The sequence below is a fragment of the Atta cephalotes genome (genome assembly GCF_000143395.1).
Source record: "Atta cephalotes unplaced genomic scaffold scaffold00002, whole genome shotgun sequence".
Taxonomy (NCBI): Eukaryota; Metazoa; Arthropoda; class Insecta; order Hymenoptera; family Formicidae; genus Atta; species Atta cephalotes.
Genome location: NW_012130066.1, coordinates 7,784,174 through 7,799,855, shown reverse-complemented (window position 1 = coordinate 7,799,855; position 15,682 = coordinate 7,784,174). Strand labels below are relative to the sequence as shown.

The following is a 15,682-nucleotide window of genomic DNA, read 5'->3' as shown; positions in this document are numbered from 1 at the left end:
GAAAGGACACACTCGCTTTGTATTAGGAATGACAGCACCGCATATGTCTACTTTATGGTGATAAAAATAGAAACAAAGAAAATATATAAATACAACTGCTGCATTTGCATTTTCGGTTAAGAAATATGTTCTCTTAAAATCCAGGAAAATACGCTTTCTCATAGTGAAACTAGAACAAAAGTAATAATATTTTTCGAATGATGTGTCATGAATCTATTTTAATATATTTAACACAAAAGGATGTTCAGAATGATAATCTTGAGACAAACTCTAGAGAATCTAAAAAGATTGAAAGGATCAGCACATGAAAGAAGTTAAAGATAGTTGAAGAACGTCGCAGTATATGAATTGTTTTTCTTTTTTATTCCTTTCTTTCGAATTGCTTTAGTTATTGCGACAGCTTCGTCAACTGCAATATCATGCATAGTTTAATATTCGATTAGTGCAATAAAAGAGATATTATACGAGGGAATTCATTAAAATAAAAATTAATTAAAATGCTATCCAGCATTCTGTTGAATGATTTATCGGATAACAACTTTCAGGCCAATTGGAAAAGATTAAATTATGATTACCCTAATATGAGAGACAGTGTGAATCTCGCTTCGAAATTATGCTGTCCAGGTATCGCCTATTTAGAAATACCGGCCGTATTTTTACTGATTTATTACAAAATTCAGCAGGAGTGTAACATCGTACAACTGCCTAACGATTATTGGAGTGTCAGACTGGCGTTTCGACACGCCAGGGCCAATACCGCAAACTCATTGACAGTTAATAAGTATCATTTTCTATTGACTTCAATCGCGATACACGTATTTGATTACAATTCAATTTATACATAAAAATAAAAATTTTATTTGCATGTAAAAATAGAGATAATATTTTAGGGAAAAAAAAATTATCAATTTATTCAGTTAAATTAAGAAATTGTCGATTTATATTAAAATTATTTAATCAATACTTACCATTTATTATTTATACATATAATGGCTTGTATCATAATAATTAGATAATAATAATTAAAACAAAAAAATGTAAAATATGTATGAACATGTAAAATATGCATTAATTTATTAATTATTCTCTGTCTCATTCCTAGAATAGAAAATTTAATAGAAAAATATTTGCAACCTTTGTACAACTTAATGCGTATACGTTCGACTGGAATACTGAATTATCTTGAGAAAAAGTGGATCTCACAACAAATTTATAGCCATTCCAATTATCTTCAATCGAACAAATTTCCGGTCGAATACATGCATACATTCGAATACATTCGTTTAATTATCGTGTTCTTCTTTATCATAGTGATTATCAATGTATTGATCTGTATTTTTAAAAACAAACTGATACAAACTACAACACGCGCGAATTCGAGAAAAGAATTGTAATTCGATATTACTGGGTATATGTACTCAACAATTTGAACGTAATAATTTGAATGTAATAAAGACATATAATAAAATGAAATCGTCACTCAATTGGCGTCGAAATTTCAACTCGCTATTGTTATCTGAAAGTATGAAAAATCCAGAATTTCTTGAGAATGTCACAATACAAATTAATCAATGGTAAATATAACATCTGCGACATAATATGTAAAATATCCAAGAATGTCGAAATGTTATCCACGATAAGTGGAGATAACATTTCAATAAGTGAAATGAAATACGAGATCAACAAGTCTCATCTTTAATGTTTTAAAAATGATATACACACGTGTAAACAAAATGTATTATATTTTTATAATAAATTCAATTTGGAAGAAAATCTATATTAAAAAAATATTTAGAGTTTTCATTAAGAGAATGTTATAACACAAATAAATATAATTTTGAAACGTTACCTCAAACTGATTTATATAAAAAAAATAATGAAAAGAATGTAGAGTATAATACCAACAGTGAGCGTAAAGATTTACTCCATTTCTTTAATTTTGATATAATAATAATAATAATAATAATAATAATAATAATAATAATAATAATAATATGTATATAAGCATAATATACAATACAGAAAAATAATCATGGCGAACATCGTCATCGACCGATATACTTTTTCTTCGTTATGTAAAACCACATGTAAACTGTATCTTCGAATACAACGCACAACAATATCTTGTAATCAGCTGAAACGATGCTCCTATTATTGTTACAAGATATTATTCACAAGTATAAACAACATTTACAAATGCATTATGCATCGATGTCATATATTCAAGGCCTATATGGATCTTACATTATAAAGAAACTTTGGCTTCTTTTTACGTGGTATTTCGCCACCTATAATCCTATGAAAAAGAGGATAATACGGGAGCGAGAGAATTCCAGCAGAAGAATTCCAAGAATCGTACCGTAAATTCGAATGCACCGCAGGATTTCTCCGAGTTTCTCCACTTCCGCATTATCGTCAATTTCTCAAATCTGACGAATTTAACGCTAATATCCTAAATTTTATCTTATATATGTATATCCAACAAACTTCTATTTTGCGAGATACCGTACTCCTTCGAGCATAAAAATGTATTGATGCGTTTGATTATTTCCTCTGTTTTAAGTAAAGAGTCCGACAAACTAAATCCCTCATCTCCTTATGCACATTAAAAAGAAATAAAAAGAGAAAATGTATTTATTATTGACATTTGTGATTTTAGTAATGATTGTACGGGGTTGTGTATGGGGTTCTTGGGCTCTTCTAGGATTAATGTTACAACATTTCGTTAATGTATAACGCATTTCCTCAATGTCTAATGGCGCAACTTAAAACGAAAGCGTAATCACGTTTAATTATTGTTGTTGATAGCTTCTTTTTGCACTGTCGCGGCTTATACAAATTTTGCGGTAATTGGGATCGTAAGACCTTAAATAAATTAGTTATGTGCATGGATAATAAGTGTATCTTATTCAACATACAATGAAAGATTTAGCTACCTATTATATAATACTCTAGTTTTCATATGAAACAACGCTGCATGGATTCCACTTTAATAAAAAAAACATCAGATTTTGATTGGCATCTCTTTTGAAATATGCAAAACTCACACGCGAGCTGCAATATTCGTTATGTTCACAGCAGAATTGGAGATTTTTATAATGACTGAACAAATGTAATGAAAACAAAAGCGAAAGTGATTTGTATTAAAATACAAATATAAGGTTAAAAAGTCTAAAGTAAACGGGTAAAAATAGATGTAAAATTAATAAAATGTGTGTATATTTAATAACTATTTGGCTTAACAAAGCCTTCTTCAACGACTACAAAAATTTGCATTTTTCGCCTTTTGCTTTTTAACCTTACATTTGTAATAAGAATAAAAAATTTACAACAAAACTTTAACATTTTAAATCGATTCCATCGCAGCTGGTTATTATGTTGAGACTTTCATTTTCTATTAATTATAACGGCAAAATTAATGCTAACAGGCGAAGGTCTACACCATTCTTGTGATAGATGAATAAACTTCTTGATCTAGAAATCACATATTATTTACAAATATGCCGTTCTTCATCAATAAAACGTAAAAAACTCCTGCATATAATTACATAATATTTTAATATTATAATACAGTACAATTCGATACGAACAGAAAGTATAGAATTATATTTTAACGATCCTGTATAAAATCAAATAACGTCTTATAAACACATTATTTACGGAAGTATTGCCGATAATATCACATATTATGAAAAATATACTCAAACTTAATTGAAAATTATTAATTTAATTTATACAAAATAAAATATTCAATCTACGTTTTTCAGAAATTACATGAGATCTCTTTTTACTTCTTCGATGCCGAAGAAAGTTCTAAAGATGATTACTGATTTTGTAGATTAAGTATTCATAACTTCGCGAAATAAAATTATTTCAATACCTTTTCTTTTTTTTTAGCTGAATTATTTTTTTCTGAAGACGTTTTTCTGTCAGACGGAAAAGTCAAGCCTCCAATTTGCTCAAATGCCAAATATATGCTAGATGACACGGAAGAAAAATATATATTTAGCAGAGGGGGTAACCACTCAAAAAATAGGTGTACACCTGGATTTCAGATTTCAAAAGTCCGGTGAAGACTTCACCAGAATTCACCTGACTTCATCGGACTTCGAGGAATACCTCGGACTTCATCGGACTTCGAGGAATACCTTGGACTTCATCGGATTTCGAGAAATTCCTCGAACTTCATAGAACTTCTGACAGATTGTACACCAGAATTCAAAAGTGGTTACCCTCTCGTATTTAGCACAATTAAGGATAAATAATATTTTCTTGACATTAGCGATATAGCATATCGCACTGCGCATGACGCGTTACCATGATCTCAATATTCGAATTCCATGTAATAGTAAATCGTAAATTAAACTTTTATAAAATAAATTTCATATAAAACGTAAATAAATTCTATCGGCGAAACTTATGACAAAAGTGCGATATTTCACACAATCTAAGTAACTTGTATAAGTCTTAACTTGCTGATTGAGAATTCAATGTGAATTACCCAATATTCAAGATTTAGATATTTAAACAAAAAAAAATGCTACAAAAACTCGGAAAATAAACTTTTAAATCAATTTTTAATTTTTAAATAAAATATTAAAATAAATGATAAAAGAGGAACGGAAAGAGAATTTAAACTTAAAATTAGTAACAATAAATTTTCGCAATTAAAAGAAAATATCAAAGTTTCCTGACTATTTTCAAAATTGCATGTTTAAAAGTTTTGGCAAAATTATACGTTGACCAAAGATCTGTAAAATTTAAGTAGTTATCCTCACAGTAAGTGGTGATATGTGAAGGAATTAAAAAATGCACGGTCAGATACACGAAGCAAGTTCCATCATGTTCCACGATACGTGTCTCTTGTTATGTAACGGCACGCAAAAGCTTCGATCTTCCCGTAATATTAAAGAGCAAGTTCAACGAACTGTCCTCGAAGAATTAGTCAAGATAAACAAGAGGCGTTACCACACTTCACACTTATGTACCGGATTCATTGTCGAGTTCTTAGGGCAGTCAAATTCCTTCGCGAATTCTGGCAAATTCGAGAGTGATCCTATCACCCTATACCTTGGTGGACTGTGAGTATCCTTCTCGATCTGAAGAATCTCCGTCTCGGACGTTATGGAGGAGCACCAGATCTGTGGACATTTTTCGCGTAATTAAAATGATCATTATGTAGCTCACATCTTGAAAATGTTATCTATTAATTTAAATATTAAGGTTTTTCCATCGATTTAATGTATCTATCATAAATATTATTTATTATTATTTGTAATAACCTGTGCAAAATTCAAGAAAAACAGTTGACGATGCGTCAAATTGAGACCGGGTAGCGGCAGTTGATCCTTGTAACTCTTAGGCATCGAAAGATAAGCGTGATACGCTGCCTTAAGGCCTCCGTTGTCGGCGATATTTTCTCCTGTATATTATAATACAATCGATCGGTCTAAAATCTGATACTTCTATCATCAATAGGCAATTATTTGTAATCAATAAAATTACCCAGCGTCTGTTGGCCATTTATATTTCGACCTTGTACTTTATAGTGATTATATTGTTCCACGAAGCACCCAAGTCTGTTCTGAAATCGTTCTATTGTGGTGTTGTTCCACCACTGATGTAGATTTCCATGCAAGTCATACTCTCGACCTACCCGATATTAAGCAAATATATAAACTAGCATAAAGGTAAAATTATTTTAAACAAATAGATGAGCTAGAATAAATATATACCAAGTATATAGAAAATGCTTAAAAAATTATTAAGATACATATAAATTCTTCATTTAATGTACAATAAAAATTTTATCTTTATAAAAATTTTATCTTTATACAATACATAATTATAAAATGTTAGTAATGTATTTTATTCTGTGCTATAAAAAAAAAATTATAAAAATATAGTTAACGTTATATTTAAAATCATACCTTGGTCATCGAAGGCGTGCGTTAATTCATGTCCCATAATTACGCCTATAGCACCAAAGTTCAAACTACTGGGATTCTTCATGTCAAACAACGGGCTCTGAAGAATACCAGCAGGAAAGACCATTTGATTTTTGGTAGGTGTGTAATAAGCGTTCACGGCCGGCGGTGACATTATCCAAGTAGTCTTATTCACCACCTGATCAAGTTTCTCAAGATTTTTACGGAAACTGTACTTGTTCACGCGCAAAGTGTTCTGAAAATATTCGTACTGCTTAATCATCAGATCTCTGTAACGGTCGTCGAGTTCTCTGGCCTGCAGAATGAAGTCTGGGAAACCAATCATGTCAGTGATCGCATTTGCTTTCTCCTCGGCAGCGTCTCTCGTTTCTGCGTCCATCCAATTTAGATTCTTAAAGTTTTTCGTGAACGCCTTGCGAATTTGATTGATCATTTCCTCTGCCTAGAAATAATGATCAAAATAAATCGAAATATTATTCTACAAATTAAAAAACACGCGCACGCGTATTTCATAAATCCTATTAAATATATCCTAATGTTTTAAAACGATCTGGTATAGTTCCGACAAATTATTACTTTCTATTTTATCTTGAAAAGAATTGTTTCTTTTCTGCTTTATACAATATAAAGATAAAAGAATGCTTCATACGGTAAAAAAAGAGTAAAAAAATTACAAAATTAAACTTTTTCTAAAATCGGAACCAACCATGGGTTTACTCTTGCCGTGAAAAACCTCTCTAACAAACATCGCGCCAATGGCGAAACCCATGGCGTTATTAACATCGTCGACACAATAACGCCATTGTTCCTCATGGCCTTCCAAACCGAGCAAAATTTTCCGCAAACCCTTATAAGCGTCGCGGAATGGTTTCGAGAGAAACGCCGTCAAGGATCTCACGGTCTGCCACACCAGATAGTTATTCAGTACTCTAGAAAGAAGAAAATGAAGGAAAAAATTGATACTTCTTTCTGATAGATCTTTACAAATGTACACAATGTGAAAGAAATCGCATCATCAAAATATTGTTAATAGATTTCAATATATTTATTATATACATATATTTCATTAACAAAAATTATAAATAAGTTTATTGGTAACAGTTTTTGTTAAATATATCTCAGTTTAAAATTTTTTTCAGCTATAAAACATGAAAAATTAAATTTCTTAAAATTTGTTGAGAGAGAAATAAAATTATATATTTTATAATAAAATTATTTTAATTAAAATAAAATTATTATAAATTAATTTAGTTTCCAACATTCGCGTTTCATCTCGCAAGCAAATGCGTTACATCTCGCAGGTATACGTACATCTTTCCGTTAGCTGTCTTATTAAAGTCCTGCACGATTTTCGACAATTTTATGAAATATTCCGGTGCATAATTTACGATCATCGCTTTACTGTTGATCTTCTTGTTTACGAGACGTGTAGCGTTTTGGAAGAATTCTACCCATGACATCTAAACATAAAAAAACTGTATCCATTATATTTTATCAACATTTTTTTTTTTTACTCGAAAAAGAATAATCGCCCTATTTGAAAAAGCGTCCAAATATTTTATGAAGATATAGGATATGATATAGACGGAATATCAATATTATTAATATTAGAATAAAATGTAATAATATTACATTCAAGATATTATCACGTTATTATAATACGAGATAAATGTATCAGATTATCAAAAGAAATGTCGCAACAACAAAAAAATCAAATTATCCAATAATAATTGCAATATTATGTAATCGAAATGTATGATATAAGATAAAAAACGTCTAACGTACGAAAGGTGCTTTTTGTTGCAAATCACTTAATGACATTAAATTATATATCTTCTCTTCATCCCTGCGTTCGCCGTACGGTATAGTGATCTCTGCGAGCTTCGTCTCGAAACTGATTACGTCCTGCATCTGTTTCCTCGTGATATTCTCTTCGCCACCTAAGAGCACGCCGATCTGAAAATGAGTACCTGTACTTGACTCATCTTCAAGGCAATATAACACATCAATAAACGTGCGCAAATACTATAACTCTTGTACCTTCGTCATGTAGTCCAAGTAGGCAGTTAAGACCTTGCCGTACTCGGTTACGTTGATGTAATATTCTGCAGTTGGTAATGTTAAACCTCCTTGATCAATCTTGAAAACAACAAAATAATATATATTTTGTAATATATATATATTTACATAATATATTACTATATATTAACCGGCATTTCTACGATACTAAAAAAATCTTATACTTTATTAACACAAAGAAATTGAAATTGTAATCTTATTTTTCTTAAATAAAACAAAATTGAATTAATTAATTTTTAAACAATAAATTATATTTCACTATATAAAAAATTAATATCATTTTATTCTTAATTAACATTATATTAAATTATTAAACTTTAATTAATATTATAATATAATTATTATTCTATTCAAAATATTAGAATAATATAGAAAAATTTAACTTGCACAAAAAAATTTTACTTGTTCGTCAAAAAATTACAGAGAAAAAGAAAAAAATACGATGATATATTTTTTTTTAATGTATAAGTTTCACAAGCTCAATTCATCGCTGAACTCTAATTACACGGCGGTACTACAGCGATAATAATAGGAATAAAAATTGTAATTATCACTATTATTATAATTAAAATAAGTATTGCATAAGGAGAAAAAATGATAATAATCAATTGTTGTCTGATACCCGTCTAAGTGACCTATAATTTACATCAGAATTTAGGAGAGAATTCTACGCTCCGATATTTCTCTCACACATACGCATACATACACACTGTTAGTCTAATCTATTGTAATCTGCTTTATACCTGGATTATGTATCTAGTACTGTTTCGATCGTCCTCATTCACGGTCCAAGAAAATAGACCACCCATATTATAAACGTTTTGCAGAATATGCATGCTGTTTTGCAAGGACCATGCGCTGATGTTGAATTTGCCAGAGACATTCCAGCCACCGATATTTTCCAATAGTTCCAACATTGGTTTCGCTCCGAGCGCCTCAATCGTTTCATTCGCATCCATGCAGGACAGGTAATAATACTTGGCCTTCTTCTCGGCTTTTGATTTCATCTCACTAAGCGGTTTTTCTGCACGGAAAATGAAAGGATAACTTCCCATAAATATATAAAGATTCATTAAGTTTGTGAATTATACGACTTTACGCTGATTACCGAGGACATTCTTGATAACCATTTGATTATCTTGCTCCAATTTGCCAAACGTGCTCCAAATATTCTTCCCAACTGGAATGGGATTTTTCTTTCTCCAACCACCACATGCGTATTCATAGAAATCGTCACATGGATTGACGGAATTATCTATACTATTAATTAAGAAAGCTGCCGCCGTTACACACTGTTCCGTGAGGCAAAGTGTGTCATCTATAACAATTCAGGAGCAAGAACTGAATGCACTAACATTGATTAGCATTGGTTAGAATTAATTATTGTTAGTAGAGTCGTGATAATTTCTTTGATCACACTATAAATAAAACTACGATCAAAATAAGATACATGTCTAGAGTAAAAAAACTGTTGATATAACGGATATAAAGTCGATGTTATTGCGTCAATGTATTTATGTAGAGTTAATTAATGAATTATCTTCACATTTATCTCATAGATATAAATTATAATCGAAAAATAAGTAACGTCAAGCATGAGATATTTAATTTAAATTATTGCCGCAATCAAGATATTAATTGCTGTAATGAAGTAATTATAATCATTTTTTTACTTTCTCCGTGAGAGGTAACGTGAAGAATCTGGGCTTTATCCCAACCATTTTTGCTGCTGATTACAATGGCAAGTACTACGATTGTTAGCAGCAAAACAGCGCAAATTATGAGAAGACATCTCTCCAAAATACTTCTCGCCTTCCACATTGTTGTACCCTATAATAATAAAAACTATATCGATCAGCACCTCAAAACTGTTACTTTCTAAATCTCTTAATGATTTAAAACTATAATATTAAAGAATATAAAAATATGTTCTAATAATGAATAACTGAATTCTTTGAGCAGCGTATAATATTTATATTATTATTGTCAAATAAAAATTAAACAAATTCTTACTTTCAAGGTTGTGTTTTTAATATTTAACTTATTTGAAAAGATTACCTTAATATCGGAAAACTCTCACCGTATGATATCTTATATGCGTAGCGGATGTACTGATGCCTTCGCTATTTAGGGCGACGGAGCCGATGCTACTGCTGTCTTCATCCTCGAATTCAGCCTGTTTATACCTCGTCATCTGAAATAAAAACCATGTAAAACTAAATTTTCCGTAGAGAAATCTTGACGCCAGATTAAAGAAACTAAAATAACATTTAAATCGAATCGTACATCCAGAGAAAAGTTTCTTCGATTTAAAGAAATGTTTCTTTGTTATACGGTTAAAGAAACAAAATTTCTTTGATTTGAACGTCATTTCTTTGAACATTATTTTTAATTCAAATTAAAAAATTTATTCGATTTAGAAATTATGTTCTAATCAAAGACATTCGAATCAAAGAAATTTTTTCTTTAACCGTATAGCAAAACAACATTTCTTTGAATTGAAGAAACCTTTCTCTGAATGTACGAGTTGTATCGAATATACACGCCGCTCATAATACGCCACATGCGTAGACTTATAATAACAAATAATGCGTTTGATTTTCTCGATTTTCACGTCGAAACATCTGACACGGTTTTATCAGGATTATATGAAAAAGTAAATATCGACGACGCGACAAAACTGTGCAATGGAAAAAGTTCAATATTTTCTTTGCCACAGCGATTTTCGCAAACAAAGATAAAGTAAGTAACGAAGTACGCCTCTCATGTTTGTTTAAGATAAGACAATTAGTTAGTCGTAAGTGAATATATCACACGCAACGTCGTTGTTAATCAACTAATGAGAGAGGCAAAATTATACACGGTATAACTTTGCGGTATACCGTGTATAATTTTGCCTCTCTCATTAATTAATTAACAACGGCGCTACAATTTATAAGAGCTTTTTGAAGTTTAATAATAAATATCGTTAATGTTACTCATAACAGAAATATAAATTTATTTATTCCTTCCGTTTTTTATAATAATTTAATTTACATTTTTAAAAAACAGATATTACAAATTTATTAATGTACAAAGAAAGCCATAGTAATAATTATGACATTTTATAAATATTTTTCTTGATGAGGAGAAAACTTCAACAAGTAATTATTAAACTTATATTATAAATATTATACATATAGATATTTATCATCAAAAATTTACAAATTACGAATAAATTTTGAATTAGAACAAAAAAAAAAAATACACGACGTATTTACAATTACAACTTTATTTTAAAATTGTGCGTGATAACATAATTAAATTTAATTAAACGAAACCACGTGCGTATTTTCAATTTTAGATTAGAAATGATTCTAATTCTTTAAATAATTATAATATTTTTTAATATATATGATTTTAATTATTAATAAAAGAAATTTTTTATTTTTCTTTTTTTTGAAATATGATTTTCATTAATGATTGTAAAGCATTTTATTGCGCGTCATAATTATTTTACTTTACATACTCATATTATTTCAGACATTGCTAACATACTTAAATTGCTTTTTTAATGAGATGTATCATCTCTTATCTTCAAAATTATTGATAATATTTATATAATAAATATTTATTTATTAACACATCATTATATATAACGCAATTTTTTTTTATGCAACACAAAATAATCGTTAAACATTAATATATTGAAACTTCCAGAATTTCTGAACAAATTTTAATAGCGGATTTTTTATCCAAATTTTTGTCAGCACATTTTTCTTAAAGTGCACTTCGTGAAAAACCATTGCTTTTTCCAATTTTTTTTCATATTATTAAATTTCTTACTATATATCAAATTTGAATTCATATTTTTTAAAAATCTAATTTGAATGAAGCACACAGAAAGAAATTTTAGTAATTACTTTTAATTTCTGATAATTATATATACATAAAAGAAAAATAAAAAGAGAGAGATTTAATAAAAAAATATTGTTCTAATAATTATCGTTGCATCTTTCATTAAAGGAAAAAGAAATTTATTTATTAAATTTTTTAAATTTATTAAATTTATTAAATTTTAATCAATCAAAAAAAATCTATTATTAAAAATATGATAAAACAAAGCTTTATTTTGAAATTCAAAACTTCAGCTTAAACGCTTCAAAATATTTTATTCCTTTTCTTTTTTTTTTTTTTTTTCCAATGAAATGAACCTGAGAAGGTGTCGATCACAGTAACACTCACCGCAAAAAAATTTTCATGAAGAACACGGCCCACGCTTTATATTTGTATTTCACTGATCCTCATCTGCATAGCAGATGTTTGTTTTTGTGGCACAGTTTGTCGAGTGGAAGTACAATAACCGCAATGGTCTCAATTCAAACGTTGCAACGCAATATCAGCACTCACATGAAAAAAATGATATTCATACGCTACACTGTTGATCACGGAAATGAAATCCACGGAATGTCAGTTACATCATGAATAAATATTCTATAATAGCAGACTATTGTTCTCTAATTTAATCCTGAATTTGACTATAAAATGTAATACTGATTATTTCGTCACAAGTTTCAACACAATCCTCGTCCATTTTCATTCTTCATTTTGTAATTAACTTGCTCGATTCTTAGGCGAAATTAGATTTTTTTAAAGCACTAAGAAGCTAAATTAACTTGAAGATCTCGATGTTACGAGTTGCGAATAATTGCGGATTAGTAAAATAAAATGATCACTTTTTGATGATTTTCAATAAGTGAATTTTGGACTATGATCTCTGCGATAGCTTTACCAAAAGTGCAAAATTCACTCGCGAACTTCGCAGCAACGCTACGATTTTAGATCGTACTAAAAATATAACTCGTGCTTTCGACTCTATAAGCTAGAATGTCGCTTGTTCTAAAGGCGCGTTCGAATAATATTAGAACAAATTTATTTTATTTAACATAGGTCGTTTATCGTTTAACATCAAGAGAGCTCTAGCATTGTTAAACTTATCGATTGTAATTCGCACGAATTTAAATTACTCGACATTCAGCGGAGAACGCAGAGAATCGTATTGACCGTTGTGATACATTGGCTTGGCGAATAGATATTCTATATTCTAACGAGAAACGAGTGAATACTAGCTTCAATTTTCGTCCGTCAAGTAAGCAATACGCGTATATTGACCTACAGCCTTTGTTCAAGATTCACTGATAGTATTTACGTCATCGTGAACGAGAGCAGATGACAGATTTACAAACACTTTGCATGTGCTTCGATCGCTAGTCTTATCTCTCTTTTTCACTCTCTATAAAAGAGAAAATGTGTGCCAAACATTTGGCTTTTTGTGTGCAAATGTGCTCGATCAGAGATATGCTAATAACTGAATTTACAAAAGAGATGTTAAGCAAACACGTTTTAAATTTAAATAGCGAACTGTTCAAATTATGTAAAGACATTATCAAACTTCTGATTGACATAGAAAGTTCATCTTTTCCTTATCTATAAATCCATAAAATAATTTAAACAGAAAGATAGAAAAAGAGAGAATTTTAATAAGTTAATTTCTTATTAAAATAAATACAATCATAACAATTTGTTTAGTTACAAGCAATTAAAAAGTATTAATTAAGTTCCAATTAAATAAAGTTTAAAAATCTAAAAATATAATTATCTACATTAAACTTCTAATTTTTGTATTAGTTGAATGTTCAAAGCTAAATGTTAAGAAGCTGCAAAAAGCGAAAAAAGATTGCAATCAAATTTTCACCGAATCGAGATCTTCATAGTTCATTTCTTCGACAAAGTGAAAAATAACGCTAGAGAACCTTTAATGCGCACACAACACAAAAATAATTGCACAAAAATAAATTATCACATCAATTTTCAGTTATCGGGACCTTTCTAGTTATAATTAATTTTTAAGAAGATAATTGACAAGTATTTATTAGAAAACAAAAAGAAAAATCAATTTCAGGTCACGCGTCACTTTTAAAAACTTCACTGTAAAAAGAAATATGTTTTATTCTTGTATTTTTTAAACACTTAGAAAAGATTTAATTTTAAACTTTTTTAATGAAAACACTACGTATTTGGATATAAAACGCATATAGTGTTTAAGTATTTAAAAATAGAGAAAAGAATAAAACATTTTAATATATTAAAATTAAACACTTCTTTTTTTAGCGTTCAAGTCAAAGAACGAAATACTTCCGCGAGCATTTTGAATTTGCGTTTATTTCCGATTCGCAATTTTTCGGAACTCCGCGCAAAAAAGGGCGGAACAAGCGGTACGTGTCAATACTAGTGCCGGTGGTTACTGGTTACGCGCCGACTACACCAACTACAATCTATACGCAGTGACGCAATGCACTGAGGACGGCGTGCGTAAGTGCGCGCCGAAAAGCACGCGCGTGACGCGTTCCGAATATACACGCGACGCGCGCACGCGTGTCTGAGTGCGCGAGCACCCTCGGATTATCTTCGCCTTCGACAAAGGGCCTCTGGCGTTCTGGCAGGAAGCGGACACTTGTGACGCTGTTATTGCCATTAAAATATTTCGCGACTTAATGCAACAGTCAACTATGCGCGGACATTATACTGTAATAAGATCAACAAATTGCAACTGATTTTAATGCACAATCATTGTCATACAAAACTAAAGCAATCTGAAGAAATACGTCATCGCGTACATGTGAAAACAAAAAGAAGACGATGCTTTAATAAATTAGAATATTGAAGAAAAATCGATCGTGCTTCAAGACAACTTAATCTACTCTCTAAAACTTTTATAATGAATCTCACTCTGAAAAGTGAAATCTTTAAAGATTAAAAATTAAACCACTCTTTTCAAAGACTGGCTCAATTTGCGCTCTTTAGAAAGAAGTTCGACTTCAAAGATTGTAATAATTTTTCGCTATAAAAAATATACTTCGAGAAATACATAAATATTTCATATTAATTTCCGTGATGATCATTTCCAATCATACGGATCTTATTTCGAATTTTTTTTTAAACAGAAACAACAAAGAAGTTAATCCAATATCGAAAAAAATCACGTCATACAGTTACATGACGAAATTATGTAATTAAAACAAGTAAATCACATAATCGATTGTTTCAAATCAGTATGTGATTTTTTTTTAAATTATGTAATTTGAAAAATCAAATGATGATATGTGTTCTTTTTTTCTATTTTTATTGTTCAATTCTTTAATATTCGATAAAATCACAGGATGGATGAAATTATTTCTATTATCATGTGTTTTTCAAATCACGTGATTTTAAAAAATCACGTACTGATTTGAAATAATCTGTTACGTGATTTATTTGTCTTAATTACACGATTTTGTTATATAACTTTGCGGTATGATTCTTTTCAGTAGGAAAATCACCCTACTGAACGCTCCGTATGCAACGTGAAAATTGTCTGCTTGAGTGTTGCGTGTATTTAGGCGCGAAACAGCAATCGAAGATATATCGCAATATCTCGCGAGTAATCGCGCTCGGTTAATCACATTTACGGACTAAAAACGCATCCAAACCAAGATAAATACCGTTTTTTAATTCATGTATAAATGATAAGCCATGACCTACGATCATTAATGCTTATCGATGATAATGAAGTCTGTAAGAAGACGATATGAGCGTCATAATCGTTCTCTCTTTCTCTCTTTCTCTCTCTCTCTCTC

At 30.0% G+C, this 15,682-nt stretch overlaps 1 protein-coding gene across 1 annotated transcript; it reads right to left on the bottom strand.

Moving 5' to 3' along the window:
- Positions 1-4,964: 4,964 nt before the first annotated feature.
- LOC105621583 (endothelin-converting enzyme 1) lies at positions 4,965-10,221 on the bottom strand. The gene is made up of 12 exons (XM_012203056.1): positions 10,108-10,221; positions 9,701-9,857; positions 9,136-9,345; positions 8,771-9,051; positions 7,989-8,087; positions 7,734-7,904; positions 7,260-7,408; positions 6,655-6,877; positions 5,931-6,390; positions 5,506-5,652; positions 5,283-5,422; positions 4,965-5,141 (listed from the first exon to the last, which is right to left on the bottom strand). The coding sequence occupies exons 1-12, from the start codon at positions 10,219-10,221 to the stop codon at positions 4,965-4,967; spliced, it is 2,328 nt and encodes a 775-aa protein (XP_012058446.1).
- Positions 10,222-15,682: the final 5,461 nt, after the last annotated feature.